Genomic DNA, 16,049 nt, shown 5'->3' with positions numbered 1-16,049 from the left:
AAATACCAGAACCCAGTAGTTTTACTACATTCTGTAATAATTTTGAAACCAATTCAAGGTGTTTAATAAGCCTGATGTGTGTTTATAAAAGTGGATGCTGTGTTAATAACAGAACACAAAAACACAATTGCTTATTTTATTGTATTTATTTGATAGCAATAGTATTCCATTAGAAGAGGCTCCTATTCAGAAGTGCAATGTTACACAAACAGCAATAACCCTGGCTTGCTTCTCAGGCATCACAAGTGCACTAAGCACAAGCAAACATGAACATTATCTTGTGAGCAGACTAGGCATACAAGGCATTTTACAGAAGTACTTTTTTTTCTCCATTATTAATTGCATTTCATCTTGTGACATTATGAAACAAGGAAGGCTATTTCTGCACATATTCTCACGCCTCAGGCTTGTTGATGACAGAAAACACAACGCCATGCTTGTTCAGTCGTTCAATCAGACTGGTCTTGTAAAAGGCGGCCCCAGGAGTATACACTCCCCCCCTGTGGAATTTAACAGAAACAACATTACACGATGTCAGAACACCTAGCTTTGGATGCAGTTCATGCTTGGCTTCGACAACACCATGTAAGACAGGTCTCTATAACACTTAGTCATCTTTGAAGCTACACCATTGGCTACATGGGGCGCTTGACCAGCTGGGGTTGCTGTAGCATGGAGAGGTGAAGCATTCCCTGATGCCAGGGCCAATCCAAGATCGCCAACTTGGCAAAGCCAAGGCAGTACAAGTTTATATAGATTTGTATCTGATGTACACAGTGTTAATATTTACTGAACTGAACCCTATGTTCATTAACTGACATTTATTGCAGGTCAGACTGTAGCTCCTTGTTTCAGTTTAATACAAGTAAAACCACTTACTCTTTGGGTAGAGACTTGGGATCATTCAGTAGTGTTATGGCTGCCTGTACCATAACAATTGGCGTAGCAACATACCCTGCCTCTGCAACGGTAAACAAGTAACAGTTATTTGTAATTGTCTTTTGTGTCAGTACCTTTACCGGAGTTACATTTCTACAGTAAACTTGGGTATACCCGGTAGTGGTTTCCACAGTAAATGGATAAGAGGTTCTCAAACTGGGGGGTTTAAGAAAGGTTCAAGGGGTAAAACCATGTCATAAGCATTTCGACTCGATCCTTTACTTAGCTTTTTATGCCTGATTAGTCAGTCAACAGAAATTGCAGCAATCTTTGGTAGAGAACACATTTAATTGTAATAGAATAACAATTTGATGTTTTTTTTCATTATGTACAGCATTTCATGTTTATACTGAAACAATCTAAAATGTATAATAATATACTTACAATGGCTTTTAATTATGTATTAATAATGACAGGGGATTTGTGGTAAATGTCTCCCAGCAACCCCCTGGATCAAATAATTCAGTATTAAGAAAAGTGCCGCCATCATGACATCCCATAATATCCAGAGACATGAGCATGACGGAGCATCAAAGAAAAAATAAATGAGTACCTGGTCCTTTGACTTGTGTGCATATCTTCAGGTTGGGTTTGTCTTGCTGTGGGTCTTGGTCCTGGCTGTATCCCTGACCAAAAAAGGTCATACTGAATGAACAGCCTTCCATCTGCAAATTAGAACCATACACAATTGACAATGTCTGCTTCTCTTTACATGAAATATTTGTAAAATGTTATACATCTAAGCCATTTATCGATGTGTACATGACTAATCAGGCCAGTCTATAAAATATTGCAGATGCATTTATACTGTTCAGACCATTTCTGTTCCTATGCTATTAACCATTATTTGCCGCCCTATGAAAATTTGATTTGAAATCAATACCCTGCAGAGACAATACAATAATAAAGACTAGCTCAGTATTTAAGATGTATAACTTAATGCGCTACAGTTACGCAGCTTGTTCAAAGCATAATCTAAAACACTTCTGTTTAATGGCCAGATTATTCAGTGTTAAAATGTTTAAGCTTTGCTATTACAAAGAAATACTAGTTGCATCCAAATACCTAGATGCATTTTCCACAGGTGAACTCTGTACCTCTCGTGTTAGTCTGAAGTACCAGTTCAGAAACAAACTTCAGCTCTCTCAAACACGTTTTTAAATGAGGTATTTGGGGTGTGACACTACTTGGACACGTTTGAAGGCTTCTATAAATGTACATGTCATCTTGGTATCAGACATGCAACTAAGCGGCTTAAATGCTAGGTGTAGAAATGAACTATCAAGGTATCAACCCTCTGTAAACAGTACTGATGAGGTGAAGGTGAACTTGCTAACTTGCTAAACATGTTTTTCAACATTTCAAATTCAATTTTCATTGCTGGATTTGCATATAGGACCAAAGATATGAGTTGTTAACAGTACTTCTGACTGACTCATTTTTGTACACACACACATACTGTGCATTTGAAGCAAACTGGTTTAAAAATTTGAGTGTGTTTTGTGGCATGTTATTTAGGGTGTCGTATAGGATAAGCATCACAATATGCAGGTCACAAAACTACAGTATAAACCATCTGGTAAACTACACATGTAACATTTGCCATTAAGAAAAGTTAAAAAAAATGAACATTTTTAATTTAAAAAATGATTTGGTGACTGGGTCAGAGTGAAGAGGAAAATGACTAAGGTAAATAATGTTCTTGCCTAAGTACCAGAATATGTTTTGTTACAAGACCATCATACTATTGACTTTTATTACTTAAGAGCAACAAATTCAACCATTCCCCTGAAGCATTCAAATTTAGTCCTCCTTTCTTTAAAAGGTATAAAAGGATAATCGTACCTGCTTTCTAGTTGGACCGTCTTTTGTGAAATATCCAAAAGAGAACCATTCAGGATACTTTAAGAAAGAAAAGTAACAAATTACTTTTTACTTTAACTTAATTGTAAATGCATTATAAAATACATTGAATTGATATTCATAGGCAATACACAATGCAATGCAATGGCTAGTAGAATATATTTTAAAATATATAGTTTGGAACTTACCTTAATTAGAAGATTTCTTCCAAAGCTAGTCTTGACAAAAAGCCAAAACAGCATGCCAGCAAACATTAACTTTATAACAGAGCCAACTCCACCAACAGCTGCAAAAGCACTGTACTGGACCTGTGGGACACAAACAGAAGCCAAGCTTTCTCTCATCTATTGGTTGGATTGTTAAACTCTCTGTGAACCTCTTATTCCTGACCCTTATGCAGCACCTACCATACACAGAACAAATGCCATTCCACCTAGGACTCTTCCTTACACAAGATCTATCACTAAAGCACCGTGAAATGAAAGGGAATTAATCTTGGTGTCTTTGCTAATTTCCAATATAGACAATTCAGACATGACTAAACTACTCTCAGGGTGATTGTCAAACAATTTCCCAATCCCCATTTCATTTCAATCCCCATGCATTTCAATTGACTAATCCAGCATTAATATATTCAAATAATAATTATAACAAGCTACAAAAACAGTCCCCACTGTATTCCAACAGTAGCGTAATCCAAACTTTAGTATTATTGTTTCCAGGGCTGCTTTGATTTAGCACTTGTTAATTACTGCATTTGTAACCAAACAGTGAGGCTTCCTGTCATTGTAAGGGAAAGATAGCATTCTGTTAAATATACATTTAAGGGAATCCGTAAACCCAAATCTACTCACATGACATGCTATTCAAAACAAGGACAATTTATTTTATACATTTAATGCGCTATATGTTTTCATCCAAGGTTTGTAAAGCCCTGCATGCTTACTTACAGGAGACTCTTTGAGATCTTCACACAGATAACGCTGGGTCCTTTTCACTACTGAGGGATCAGATCCCATGAAGGGAACTGCATATTGTTTAACCTCATCACTGTAGAATACGGCACCTCTGTAAACAAAGCCATCAGGCACATCAAATAATTATTTATGCAGACTAAAAATTGTTATGATTCATTTTTGTTTCAAATAATGAATATGAATATATAAATCAGAAACTATGTAAGACAGTAAATTGCACAGATTTGAAGAGCAGATATTTCTATTCTGGGATGCCACGATATTTAGAGGAGGGTACAAATGTCAACAGAATATTCCCAGCACCACAAATGTTTTGGGTCGGCCAATAAACATCAATTTGCAACTGACTTCTTGTTACCAGCTTGCAAAGTGCACTTTTAATAGAATTGCATTTTACATTAATTGTAAGAAAGCTCACTCTGTACCTTCGTTTCAGTTTTGCTCCAACAACTGGAAGGGGTTTGTGACCTAATTTCTTTCTCAAACTCCTGAGTTTATCTTGGTCTGCAAAACCATAGATAGCCGACTGCCAGGTTCCATCATGAATGGAGCCACCCTTTCAATAACAGAATGCAATTCTGAATACACATGCACTACACACACTTATAGGATCACAAATAAAAGGGCTATATTAGACTCACATAAAAAGTAAATGCAGCAGCTGGTTAATTCCTACTTAGTGCATACAGAAACACACAAATTAAGACTATACAGATGGTGGGGAATTTCAATTACATACAGTATCAAGAAATTAACCTACCTCAGGTCCAGTATTTACTGACAAGAAACTTTCAACTGCAGTCAGTGTCCCTGAAAAATAGACAATACACTGAATTCAGGCTTTGTAGGTTTTGGGTCAAGCTTCCAAGTGAAATTAAAAGTTTAAACCCATTTGAAAGTTTGCAGCTTTAAAGTTTCAAAAGAATACAACCTGCATTATTTTCAGTAAAGGGTAAAATAGTTTTCCACAAAAGGTGTACATTTTATGAATACCATGCATATTAAAAAAAAAAAAAACATTTTAATGTTTTTTTTTATTTTAATTCTAAACTTGTATTTACAGCTTAAGTCAGAATAGGAATTACAAAACAACACACACATTAATACAAGCAGGCAGTTGAAAGGATTAGTTCAGCTCCTTTGCAAATATGTGCTCCACTTAATTTTCTTTATTCATGATGACTGCTGACTATCCATTTTGTTATTTAAGATACTAAACTTCTCCAGATATTGAAATGGAGTGCACAGAAAGTAAAATGATGGAACAGAGTAACTATATTAACACATTAATATAGATGTGTTTTGCTAAGGTACATTGTTTTTTTTTTTTTTTAAGAGAAAAACACATTACCTTTGAATTGGTCTTTGGTGTAAAGCACACCCATATCTGCTGGAATGGAGTCAAAGCCACAACTTCCTATCACATACACCCCATTTTTGGCAGCCTGGCTGTTGTAGTTCAGCTGCATTCCCTCTAGAAACTGAACAGAAACCGTGCAATACTATATATTCAAGTGTATACAAGAGGGTTGTTTCTAATGACAGTGTGTATGTGCTTTGCTTTTACAACATGAAATGTTCATTATTGAAAACAAAACCATTGTAATCAAACCACAGTACTGTGGTCACTCCAGAGCAGGCAAGGTATTGTAGAAAATGAACTGACTATAGTTGTCACTGCAGTGCTATCCATGCTCAGTGAAGAGTATACTGTAGATCTTTCACAAACACTATATTGATGTTCACGTGTGCTTTCATGAAACACTAGTCTGATGACGTCACTGTAGCTTGAATGGTTTCGGAATTTAAAACTTTTGTTCACAATGGAGCCTGAAAGATGAACAGTGATAAAGCAGTTGGCACTCGCTACAAAACGAAAAAGGAAAATGTTCTTATACGTACCTGGGGCTCACCACTTATATCAATGCAGTGGGCTCCATTTTCAACACAGGCCTTAACCACAGGCTCGCCAAAAAACCTGTACTAATAATCAAAACAACAAAATATATTGTTTTACCCATTTTGAACTACACTGAAAATGGAAAACGGGTTGCATGCAGGTGTGTTCATCTGTTGCTGTTCTACACAAGGGAACCAAGAGTGTGTTGTTCTATTCCATAACTGGCCTTATTTGAAAAGAAGCGTTCTAATTATATTTGTTTATTACGTTTCTTTTAGCATTTCTAAATTATAATAATAATCTAGCATTGAGTGTTTAATTGACAGTTGATCATTGTTTTAGAAGAGTATAGATTTCTAGATATATAACCCTTATATTTCTCCAAAATAAGTACATACCTAAAGTAACCTTTCTATAAAGTCCTGTAGCACCAGCAAGCATACTGTACTTTCACAATCCAGTACTTTACTACTCTCTATAATCAGCTAAAATAAATGACTGCAATGCGATAGCTGGATGACAGTTACTGTTTACTGTGCTGTTGAACTTTGCATGAAGTGACTAGATCAGAGATGACGTTGCCATTCATTGAGTGCAGAGCTATTTTACATATGCAACAGGTTCATACACACAAGATTAGGATTAGCAGACTTTCAACAATGTCCAATATGGAAAACGTAACGCTTTTACACACCCATTTAAAATGCAAAACATTTATTCATTAGCGGGGATGTATTCGTTCAGTGATATTCACTACAAAGAAACCCTTATATACTTACTGGACCAACGCAGTTGAGAACAATAGCTGCCTGTTTGCTCATGGAAGCCAATGAGTCAGGATCACCAACATCAGCAACTATAATATCTACTTCTGACTTTAACTCTGGCTTACCTGGAAGCAAAACAAAAAACAAATGTAGACAATGGGTGATACCCAAGATTTGTTTTACAGGGTGCAAGACTGACTGGGTTAAGATTTATAGGCTTAAGGGAGGGTTGAGTCACCAACTTGTTTGCTACTTTGCAAAGAACAGCATCACAATAATTGTTGATTAAAGCCAAAACGTACACTATATAAAGACTATACAAAACATTAACAGCTAAAAAAAAAAAAAAAAAAAAAATCCCGTCAGCTCACTAAACGTTGACCCACATATTTTCCAACAGTAATTTGCTGTACGTAGTTGCCACACCTGGGATACACTTTGACCCTAGTGATGTCAATGTTCACCCTAGTACATTTCATCATGCCGCTGCTCACAGAGATGTAGTTCTTTTGCCCACTCACACATTTAACACAATCTAGTACTGCTACCGCCAAAATATGATTTTATAATTTTCATTAACTTGCAGGAGCTCTGTTGGTTCATAATCTGTGAGGTATGTATATTGCAAGAGGCCAGTTAGGTGCTGAACCAAAATGATATGATTACACCGACTGTACAATGTACGCAGTACGGTTTCGCACAACCCAATCCACAACACACCACTATGAGAGATCGGAGAAAATGCAAATAACTTTAAAACGTAGGGCTGCATATTAACAGCATTTTCAACGTTTCTCGCTTACTAATCAGAAAAAGGAAAACGCTAGCTGTGTTTACAATTGCCCAAAAGCTTAAACAATGCTGCATTTCACAATGATACTGAATTCTGCACGATTCGGCGTTTCACTCCCAAAGCCCGCTACCTTACCGAGGTTTCCTGCGGCTTGATCCAAAACTTGTTCGAGCTTCTGGCGGCTTCTCCCTGCTACGGCCCATTTTAGAGTTCCTTCTGGCCCTTCGGCTGAGTTCCGCGCCACCTCTTCAACCACAAACTGCCCAGTGAAACCAGAAGCTCCGAAGATAACCAGTTGATAAACACGGTTGGTGCTGCTTGTCGCCATGGTGATTAATTCTTCACTTCTGAATGCCACTCCAGCCCAGACAGTACAACACAGAAGACAAAGAGACGCCTTGCGTCAGAACGGTACAAATCAGATGAGCGCAGCGTCCTAGAACATTCGATTGCTAAAAATAAAAACATGCACACCAGAGACACCTAGCGACTATTTTTGAAATAACTATCTTACAATACTGTTAGTCGGGAATCCAGATAGCCTAATAGTGAATGAGTTGACACACTACAATTTGCAGGCCAGTGTTTTATTAAAGTTTATACCCTCAAGAATCAAGAGGCCTGCTTGGCTGGAACTCTTGGCCACTTTGAGAAAAAAATAAATAAAAAAGAAAATACTCTGAGCCTTATTTTGTAGCTAATTAGCTTTACTTTTGTTTCAACTGTGTTTCACTTAACAGGTAGGCTTGGTTTTGAAGGAATCTGTCAGTAAAAACATAACGTCAACTGCTATAGTAAAGGCCCCTCGGGTCTCCTCTTGTTTTGCCATTTTCCTGTATTTTCTTTTTTTCTGAAATTCCAAATTTGAGAACGTAATAGTCACTAAAATAACTTTTTTTAAACACTAAATTGCTACTATTTTAGCATCCAAAAGTGTGAAATAGCATTTTGAGGAATGAAATCATCAAATTAAAAAATATTTCTTCTTATTAAGAATTATTTCTACCTACACATTGATTCATGTCATTTAGCCTTTTCACACACACTCATTACTAAATACAGCTCCAAGACTTGATTTTAATTATCCTAATAGTGAATAACATAAAAAAGTCCAAACACCAATAATACCAAGGAATCATTTCCTGCTGTTACAACATCCAATCAAACCCATATTCATGTGGGTTTAAAGCATTTGGCAATGGGTGGGGTCATAACAGAACATTTTAAATAATAGCAGAAAACTTTTACAGAACATTTTAAATAGACAGGTAAAACATATATGTCATTAAAATATAATAGTGGAAACCAGGCTCTTGTGGACGACTTAGACTTATCGAACCTGTTATATCGTCAGTAGGGAAACCCAGTGCTGCCACTTATTGGCCAACACCTGGTTTGTCAAACTAGACTTTCCTAAAATTTGCCCATAATGGACATAAATTAAGGCAGTCAACCTACTGGTACAGGCTAGGTAATAAACAATAAACATTTTTGTTTAACAGTGAATAGGAAAAATAACAATTGTAAACTATTTACATGTTTTTCTTTAAGCTACATTATTTGATGTTGGGCAGTGGCTACCAAGGCATGTACTCAAAGTCCTACAAACACATTCCTCTCTTGTGGAAATTTTAGTTCAACAACACCTGTTAGGATCTGCAGCACACAAGCATGCAATGGTACATTTCACTTTTGCTTTTGCACATATGCAGTCTTTCAGGCATCTGCTTGTTTTGCATTTGCAATACTTTTTCATGACTTCCTTCGGCTTTGAGTCCTTAAGCATCATAAGGGGGTACCAACATGTCACGCACAATAAATCTACCAAAAGAAGCAGCATCAGGATAAGCTGAATCTGGATTGTGAGCATTTTGCTCACAACCGCCTGGTGAAGACTGCAAAGAAGATGGAGGTGGAAAGTATCCTGTGTTGGGGGCAGGTTCCTCTGGTCTCCTTTTGTGGTTGCAAAGAGGTGAGGACGGAGAGCATCTAGAATACCATCAAAGCCACACCTGTCACACAGTGCTACAAAAAAATGTCTTGCAGCTGCAATAATTTCTCCAGTCACATGCAGACTTTCAACGGGTTCACAATAACTAGTAAGTGGGATGAGATTCACAGCATCTTTAAGAGCAATTGTCAGAGCTTGCTTCTTCCCCCTTCTGTAGGGATAACTTATGGTATCACAACCACTTAAAATGTACAGTAGGCACTGAGGAGAATGGAGGAAATATGGAGGCATCCATGATGCTTTTTCTGGCAAGAACTGCTGCAATGTCATGACATGGTATAAACAAGTCCACCTTCTGTATCCATAATTGCTGCAGGCCTAGAATGTGCTGCAGTAGATGCACATACAGATGACATCAGTGTCAGTAGCTTGAACTATAGCTCTCCTGTAGTCTAGGTTTTGGACACAGTATGTAAGGTAAGAGAATATCCTTGTGTTTGCTTCTTCATGCTTCTCACACAAAAGTTCTGGCACTTGCATGACCTCTTCTGAAGCAAGCTGAACAGCTTATCCAGGATCGTTGAAAATGCCTCAAAGTATTGATTTAAATCCTTGAGACAGTTTCATATGCTGAACTAACCATGCTTCTCCTATGTAGAGGAGAAGATTTGATTTATTTTGGGGATTCTTGATAAAGCTCTTCCATTCAGGAATGACAGGAGAATTGCATGGCTCATACTCTTTCCCTGTGTCTTTTTTGTCCTTTCTCTCTCTCTCTCTCTTCACTTTTCAGACTTTCTGCTGGGCTAACATCATATCTATCCCAAATGAAATTGATGCAGTCACACAGTTTGGGCTTAAGGTGGAGTATTTTCTTTCGATACACACCCTGCAAGATGGTCGTTACTGGGATAGTTTGTTATTCATTGAAAATGGTTAGTTAGAAAAAGCCCCTAGCTCTGGCCTCGTTTATCAATACTTGAGGTGTTGCTGCTATAATTCATCATTTAGAGAAAAACTGGTGCTAGTGACCAGAAAGCATAGGTTTGTTTCTTAATTATAGAAAATGCAGTATGCAACTATAAGATAAAAACTATTTAGCATCAAGCAAGCTCTTCTCTTCAGGTCAAGAGGGACCCCATCTTTTTCTGTTCTCCTCTTCTCCCTCAAAAAGCAAGGCTGGTCGCAGGCATCCAGTATCGTGCATCACAGGTATGTGATGTACTGTAATGTACTGCAGCTCCATCAGTAAGCTCCCTACACTGCAGACATACCATGCTTCTCCAGTCTACTGGTTGTTTACACTAAAGGCAGGTCTGCCCTTTCCTTCGAAATAAGACACGGGCTCTCCTGAACTAACCTACAAACTCTTTTGAAATGGGCCCTGTCTTAGCTGGCACGCGTCACAATGACAAGAGAAGTTTGTTTATTGTTGGAATTTATCACTCTCAAAACAAATCTTGTGGAATGCAGGACAGTTATGGAAAGTCCTGTACTTATCCATACCAGTCTGCTCACATAAATACACTAATCTGGGCTCACCATGGGCATTTTAATGTCTCTAATATAATATGGACTTGCCTCCATATCTGCCACTTTCCACTCTGTGCTGTAATCACAGTCAGTGGGTATTTGCAACAAGAGATTAGATAAGGAGCCTACCTGAACACCAGTATTTATTTGATGTATTCTCTACAATGTGCCGGGCTCAAGGGGTTTGATGAGCTCTGTGACAACTTCTTAGCAAGTTTCATATAAAGAAAAAACACTTCATTTAGAGGTCACTATAGTGTTCTGTACATTAACATCACTGGAACACTAGTTTATCTGATATTATCAAAAAATGTCTTTTAGAGGCTTCATCACAAACAGATAACCGGTTCTCTGGAAATTAAAAGTGTGACAGGCTGTCGGACAGACAGAAAGATTCCATACAAACATACATCTCCTCATTGTAATATAACCCGCCTCTGACTGTCGCTGCAGGCTGTTGCTTACTATACAGGTCTTGTTTGTTTAACATACAGCATGTGCAGATCTTGAAGCTGCACTATCTGGTTGTACACTAGATTAAAATAATCTCTGTTTTCAGGTCTTGTTTTCTGATAGCCTTGCACTTTCATGGTCATTTCACCAGGAGATAAAACACTGCACCCACCCCTTTATGGCCTGCTTTCCTGTCAGTAACCAATCAGCTGATTCCCCCCCAATGACTGTCTTGTTTTGCAGCCAGTAACACGCTTGACCCAGAAGACACAGCTGAGCTCAAAAGGCCCAGGAAGAGCAAGCATAACACAATTCCTGCAATGCAAGACAATACGACATTTGTTTCAAAAGTGCACGTTGCAGGCCTACAAAAGTGACCAGAAGTGGAAGACAGGCCAGATTTCTGAAAGCACACAACAGTTTGAACAAGATATTATATACTAGCTAGCATAATAATTAAATGCTAGTAGTAGACAATGGGATCTACCAATACATCAATCCATTCTCTTCCTTTTGCCCAATAGGATGAGCTTTCCAGTAAAGCATTCATTCAAATGAAGCAGGAGGTACATATTGAACATGGCTGTGCTGGATGTTGCCATATGACTCCATGAAGACAAGGAGAGTTTGGGACAGTTCAGGCCTTTCAACTCATGTCACAATGCATTCTGGTACCTTTCACAGCAGGACTACACTTAACAGAATGCACTGGGGCTAACCTTAGCTATCCAGCAAGCATTCAAGCTCAGTGTCTTTTCCACAAAGACAGCGCTCACTTTATACCCTGTATTGTATACCATTCAGCTTCACCTAGCTGGAGGGAAGACAGTGTGAGAACATAACAGTGAGAGTGAAAAAAAAAAAATAGAAGTGAGATTTTCAAATCCACCAATACAATAAGAAAGCTAAACACTGTGGGGGGGAAAAAGTTCTTAGAATTCCCAAAGATAGAGACTTGACAGGTTTGTTGTTTTTGTGGAATGATGGAAAGTGTTAGGGTGAATTGTAGTATACTAGTGGTTTCGTCTTCTACAGGCGAACTAACTTCAGGATTGAATGACAGAACAAAATGAGTCACATTTGCAGAGTACTAATCGGACGATCCAGTTAAGTTTAGCTGAACAAGTAGACCGTTAGACCGAAAAACGAACCCATAGACCAGTATAGAAAACATAAACCAGGATCTAGATGATCTGAAAAAACATATTCTTTCGTTGTAGTGCAAATAGAATTACACCACCTTATTTTCCTCCTCATTAGAAAGTTTATTTACACGATTCCATTGTATTCCTTTTTAAATTCGACAGCACTGAAATAATATTCTATATCATTTAAAATGTAATTGGAATCCATCAATCTACACAATGCATATGCTGTAAAAGAGTGCACATTTGCAGTACAATCCATGCAACTCCATTGTGCGCTGCATATATGTTAATGATATACAGAAAAATCAATGCAAAGAAACAATACATTGCAATAATCTTTGGACCACTGGATCATATCAATAAAAACACATGGAACCGAGATATGCATCATGAACATTGCACTCACCAATAATAATTAAGATGATATTCTAGAAAACGAGCAGTGTATTTCAAAGATTGGTGCTACACCTGGCCAGAGAACCAGTAACTCGAGAGTGTGTGTGTCCTGATTTGCAGTTTTCAGCAAAGATGAAGCCACAGGAAGGAGCACTTGCAGCAATTGCTGGAGTAGGTATGATATATATAGATATAGATATAGATATATATAAAAATCATGTATCGTAGATTGGGTACAACCTTACCACAGAGGCAAATGAAGTAAAGCAATTGGAAAGCCTGCAGCTTTACTGGCAATAGGGTTTCACAGAATTTTGAAAAACAAAACAATACAATATCCATGATGCATGCAAATGCGTTCATAGTTTGAATCATTGTTACATAAAGGCCACAGACCTAAATATATACTGTACACTCTAAACATTATATTCATATTTAATATATAAACTCCAGTTCATAATTTACAGCACCAGGTAAATACCCATTTTAAAATCAAACCAAACTATTATGAAATACAGTAAACTGCTTCTTTTGCAAATAGTTTACCTAATTCTGAGACAAGAATATCGACTAGAGGAATTTCTGTGTTTGATTTATTTCAGCTAACTCCATTTCTGATTTCTTCTGTGCAGTTAATACATCTGCATCCATTTCCCTAATTGGTATCCTTTCACACAAAAAGCTTCTGAAACACTCTTCCTGCCCACCACAGCATAGACAATGTATCAGTACTGTAAAAAAAAAAAAAAATTGTGTCCACACTGATCTCACTCAAACACATTCTACAGTTAGGCTGCAGCTGCCCAATGACTAATTCCCCAGAAACACTGTTTGGTCAGGGATAGTCCTGGCTTGTCTCCTCAGAAAGAGAGAACACTCCAAACATTGAAAGTTATTTTAGCTAATGATTTAATTACACAAATCTTGCCTGAAGCACACTACATTTCTGCTATAACATGTGCTTCTTTCAAAACCTGAACTTGTGAGATCTACAGTGTAGTGGTCACAATAGGTATAGCCTTATTACTTAGCTATAAGTGCTTTAACTTTGCTGACAGCATCTTATATAGAGGCATATATAACACGCACACACACATAAACAAAAGATAACACTACAAGTTCCCATCCAAATCATTTCATTTATGTTCCATTGTTGAGCAATTACAACACATTAAAAAAAAATGTGGACAGCTATTAAAACGTGGTGATGCACGAGCTATGGGTACATGATACACAGTTGAGCTAATTAAACATTGCCAAAATAAAATCACAGGTATGCTGTTGACATCTAACACAGTATTCATGTTAACATATTTTAGTGGTAGGGACTAAATAACGGAGATAAAAATCATCGATTTTTTTTTTTTTTTTTTGTGGAACATTTAACACAACAGGTGAGAACCCAAAAAGTACACAAACTACACATCAATTCCAAACAGTACAATACAGGAACACATGCATCTCAATACAATTTTGATTGAAAAAGTATCATTTTTGATTATTTTTTTTAAATCTTTTCCATACAGCTCTTTATACTTAATAAATAGTTAAAACCACACAATTTGAAGAACTGAGTCAACTGATCCAGCCAGAGACATTAAAAAAAATCTATAAAGCTTCATATTCTGTTATTTTGCTTCATTTTAAATGGTGACTGTTTTGCTTTTTTTTTATTTTGATTATAGTTTCTGTTCACTGAAACAGCATATGCAGTGAAAGGCCTTTTTGGTTCTTTAAATTTAGTTTTTAAGTTGTGCGCCCGGAAAAAAAAAAAAAAAAAAAAAAAAAAACAAGGTTAGTGCATAACCTAAAGAAACATCAATACTATAAAAAGAATAAAAAAGAAACTGGAAATAAAACGAAGCCAGATCACCAACCAGGGAGGTAACTACAGTACTTGGAATACTAGAGCAAAATCCTATACTACAAACTGTGCATTTAGAACAATCGAACAGCCTGTCTAGCTACCGGGCCCCCACACCGCCAAACAAGTTTCAATGCCCAATGTTTAATATATTGCTTACCTATCCCATCTCAGTTACATTTTTAAAATTGAGAACTTACAAATCACTGCTGCCTAGAAACTGTTAATCAGTTAAAATCAGAGGTAGGACACAAAACCTGAAAAGATAAATATTTAAAAAAAAAAAAAAAAAAAAAAACAACTCAAACTTTTTTGTTTTCTTTTTTTAACAGTAATGAGACTTATAAAGACTTATGTTTAAAACTAAACATGTATATATATGTTTATTTCTTCAATACATTAAAACCAAACTTTCACCCATGGCAGTATGATGTAACCTTCTTGGACAGGCTGCTTAATCATCGGGCACGCTTCAGCATGTCCTGTTGCATGTAGGCAGCTAATCAGGAAATAGAGCAACAGGACAACAGCTTCTGTTTTGCAGCTATTGTGAAAAGGAGAGTGTTGAAGAATCGTCTTTCAAGTCCAGCACACCTCTTACTACTGGCGTCATGTATTTCACCACAAAGCTAATGCTTGATGCTCAAATTTACAGGACCCATCTGCTGTATTTCAGCCAGGTTGAGGTTTAAATGCGCTGAAGTAATGCTTTATGTTGGGTCCTTCTATGCAACCACTGTTCTGTGATTTAATAGGAAGGGAGATGAGAAAAAGAATGAGTAAGAACAAGAGAGAGCATGCAGACGCATTCTGTTATGAGCCAGGGGAGAGCCAGCGTTTGAGGTCCTGGACCCTCTGCTGCATCTGGGTGAAGTAGAAGTCCATGTTGCTTGAAAAGTCTGTGCAAACGCTGGACTCCACATCCCCAAAGGTGCAGTACAAAGCAGTGCCGCCCACACTGATGAAAACCGTCACAACGCACAGCAGAACCAGCAGGAGGCAGGAGTCCATTCCCACTTCGTCTGCAGGGGCAAAAACAACATGAATCTGAGAACTGGGTCTGAGAACGGTATGAGTAATGCCTTCCATGGGTGGTGCCCTGAAACAGGTCATTCTTCATACTAATTACATGTATGACTTCGACAGGTTGCTACTACAGTAGTTCAATTGTGGTGTTGTGGTTAGGACTGGGATGCTGAGGGATCATTTTTTTTTTGTTTTTTTTACTCCAGGGTCTGAATAAAATACATAACGTAAAGAGTGTTTAAACAGAATCAGAAAACATGTTACTTTCAAATCACACACACAAAAAAAAAAAAAAAAAAACACAATACGGAATACCATTTCCATTACTTATCTAAAAAACCCTTTTACCATTAAAGAGTTTGATCACCTATACTCTGCCAGGATTGACAAAAGCTGGATTATTTTATTGCATTGTGCAGCCATAAGGAAATCACCCTAG

The 16,049-nt window shown here is 37.4% G+C and overlaps 2 protein-coding genes across 2 annotated transcripts in view; both read right to left on the bottom strand.

The window, feature by feature from the left end:
• Positions 1-131: 131 nt before the first annotated feature.
• Positions 132-7,670, bottom strand: LOC121315492 (saccharopine dehydrogenase-like oxidoreductase). Its single transcript, XM_041249619.1, has 12 exons — positions 7,375-7,670; positions 6,459-6,571; positions 5,682-5,762; positions 5,131-5,260; positions 4,540-4,589; positions 4,205-4,335; positions 3,753-3,870; positions 2,991-3,110; positions 2,785-2,841; positions 1,493-1,604; positions 880-961; positions 132-500 (listed from the first exon to the last, which is right to left on the bottom strand). Exons 1-12 carry the CDS (start codon positions 7,565-7,567, stop codon positions 395-397), a joined length of 1,293 nt encoding a protein of 430 aa, XP_041105553.1. The 5' UTR covers positions 7,568-7,670; the 3' UTR covers positions 132-394.
• Positions 7,671-13,845: 6,175 nt separating this feature from the next.
• Positions 13,846-16,049, bottom strand: part of LOC121315490 (consortin-like) — a 33,195-nt gene continuing 30,991 nt past the window's right edge. The window contains exon 11 of the mRNA XM_041249618.1: positions 13,846-15,606. Within this exon, the coding sequence (XP_041105552.1) occupies positions 15,398-15,606 (209 nt within the window). The 3' untranslated portion in view covers positions 13,846-15,397. The remainder of the gene's footprint in view (positions 15,607-16,049) is intronic.

This window comes from Polyodon spathula, chromosome 5 (genome assembly GCF_017654505.1).
Source record: "Polyodon spathula isolate WHYD16114869_AA chromosome 5, ASM1765450v1, whole genome shotgun sequence".
Classification (NCBI taxonomy): Eukaryota; Metazoa; Chordata; class Actinopteri; order Acipenseriformes; family Polyodontidae; genus Polyodon; species Polyodon spathula.
Note: the sequence above shows the minus strand (reverse complement) of the source record. Positions and strands in the feature narration are given on the sequence as shown.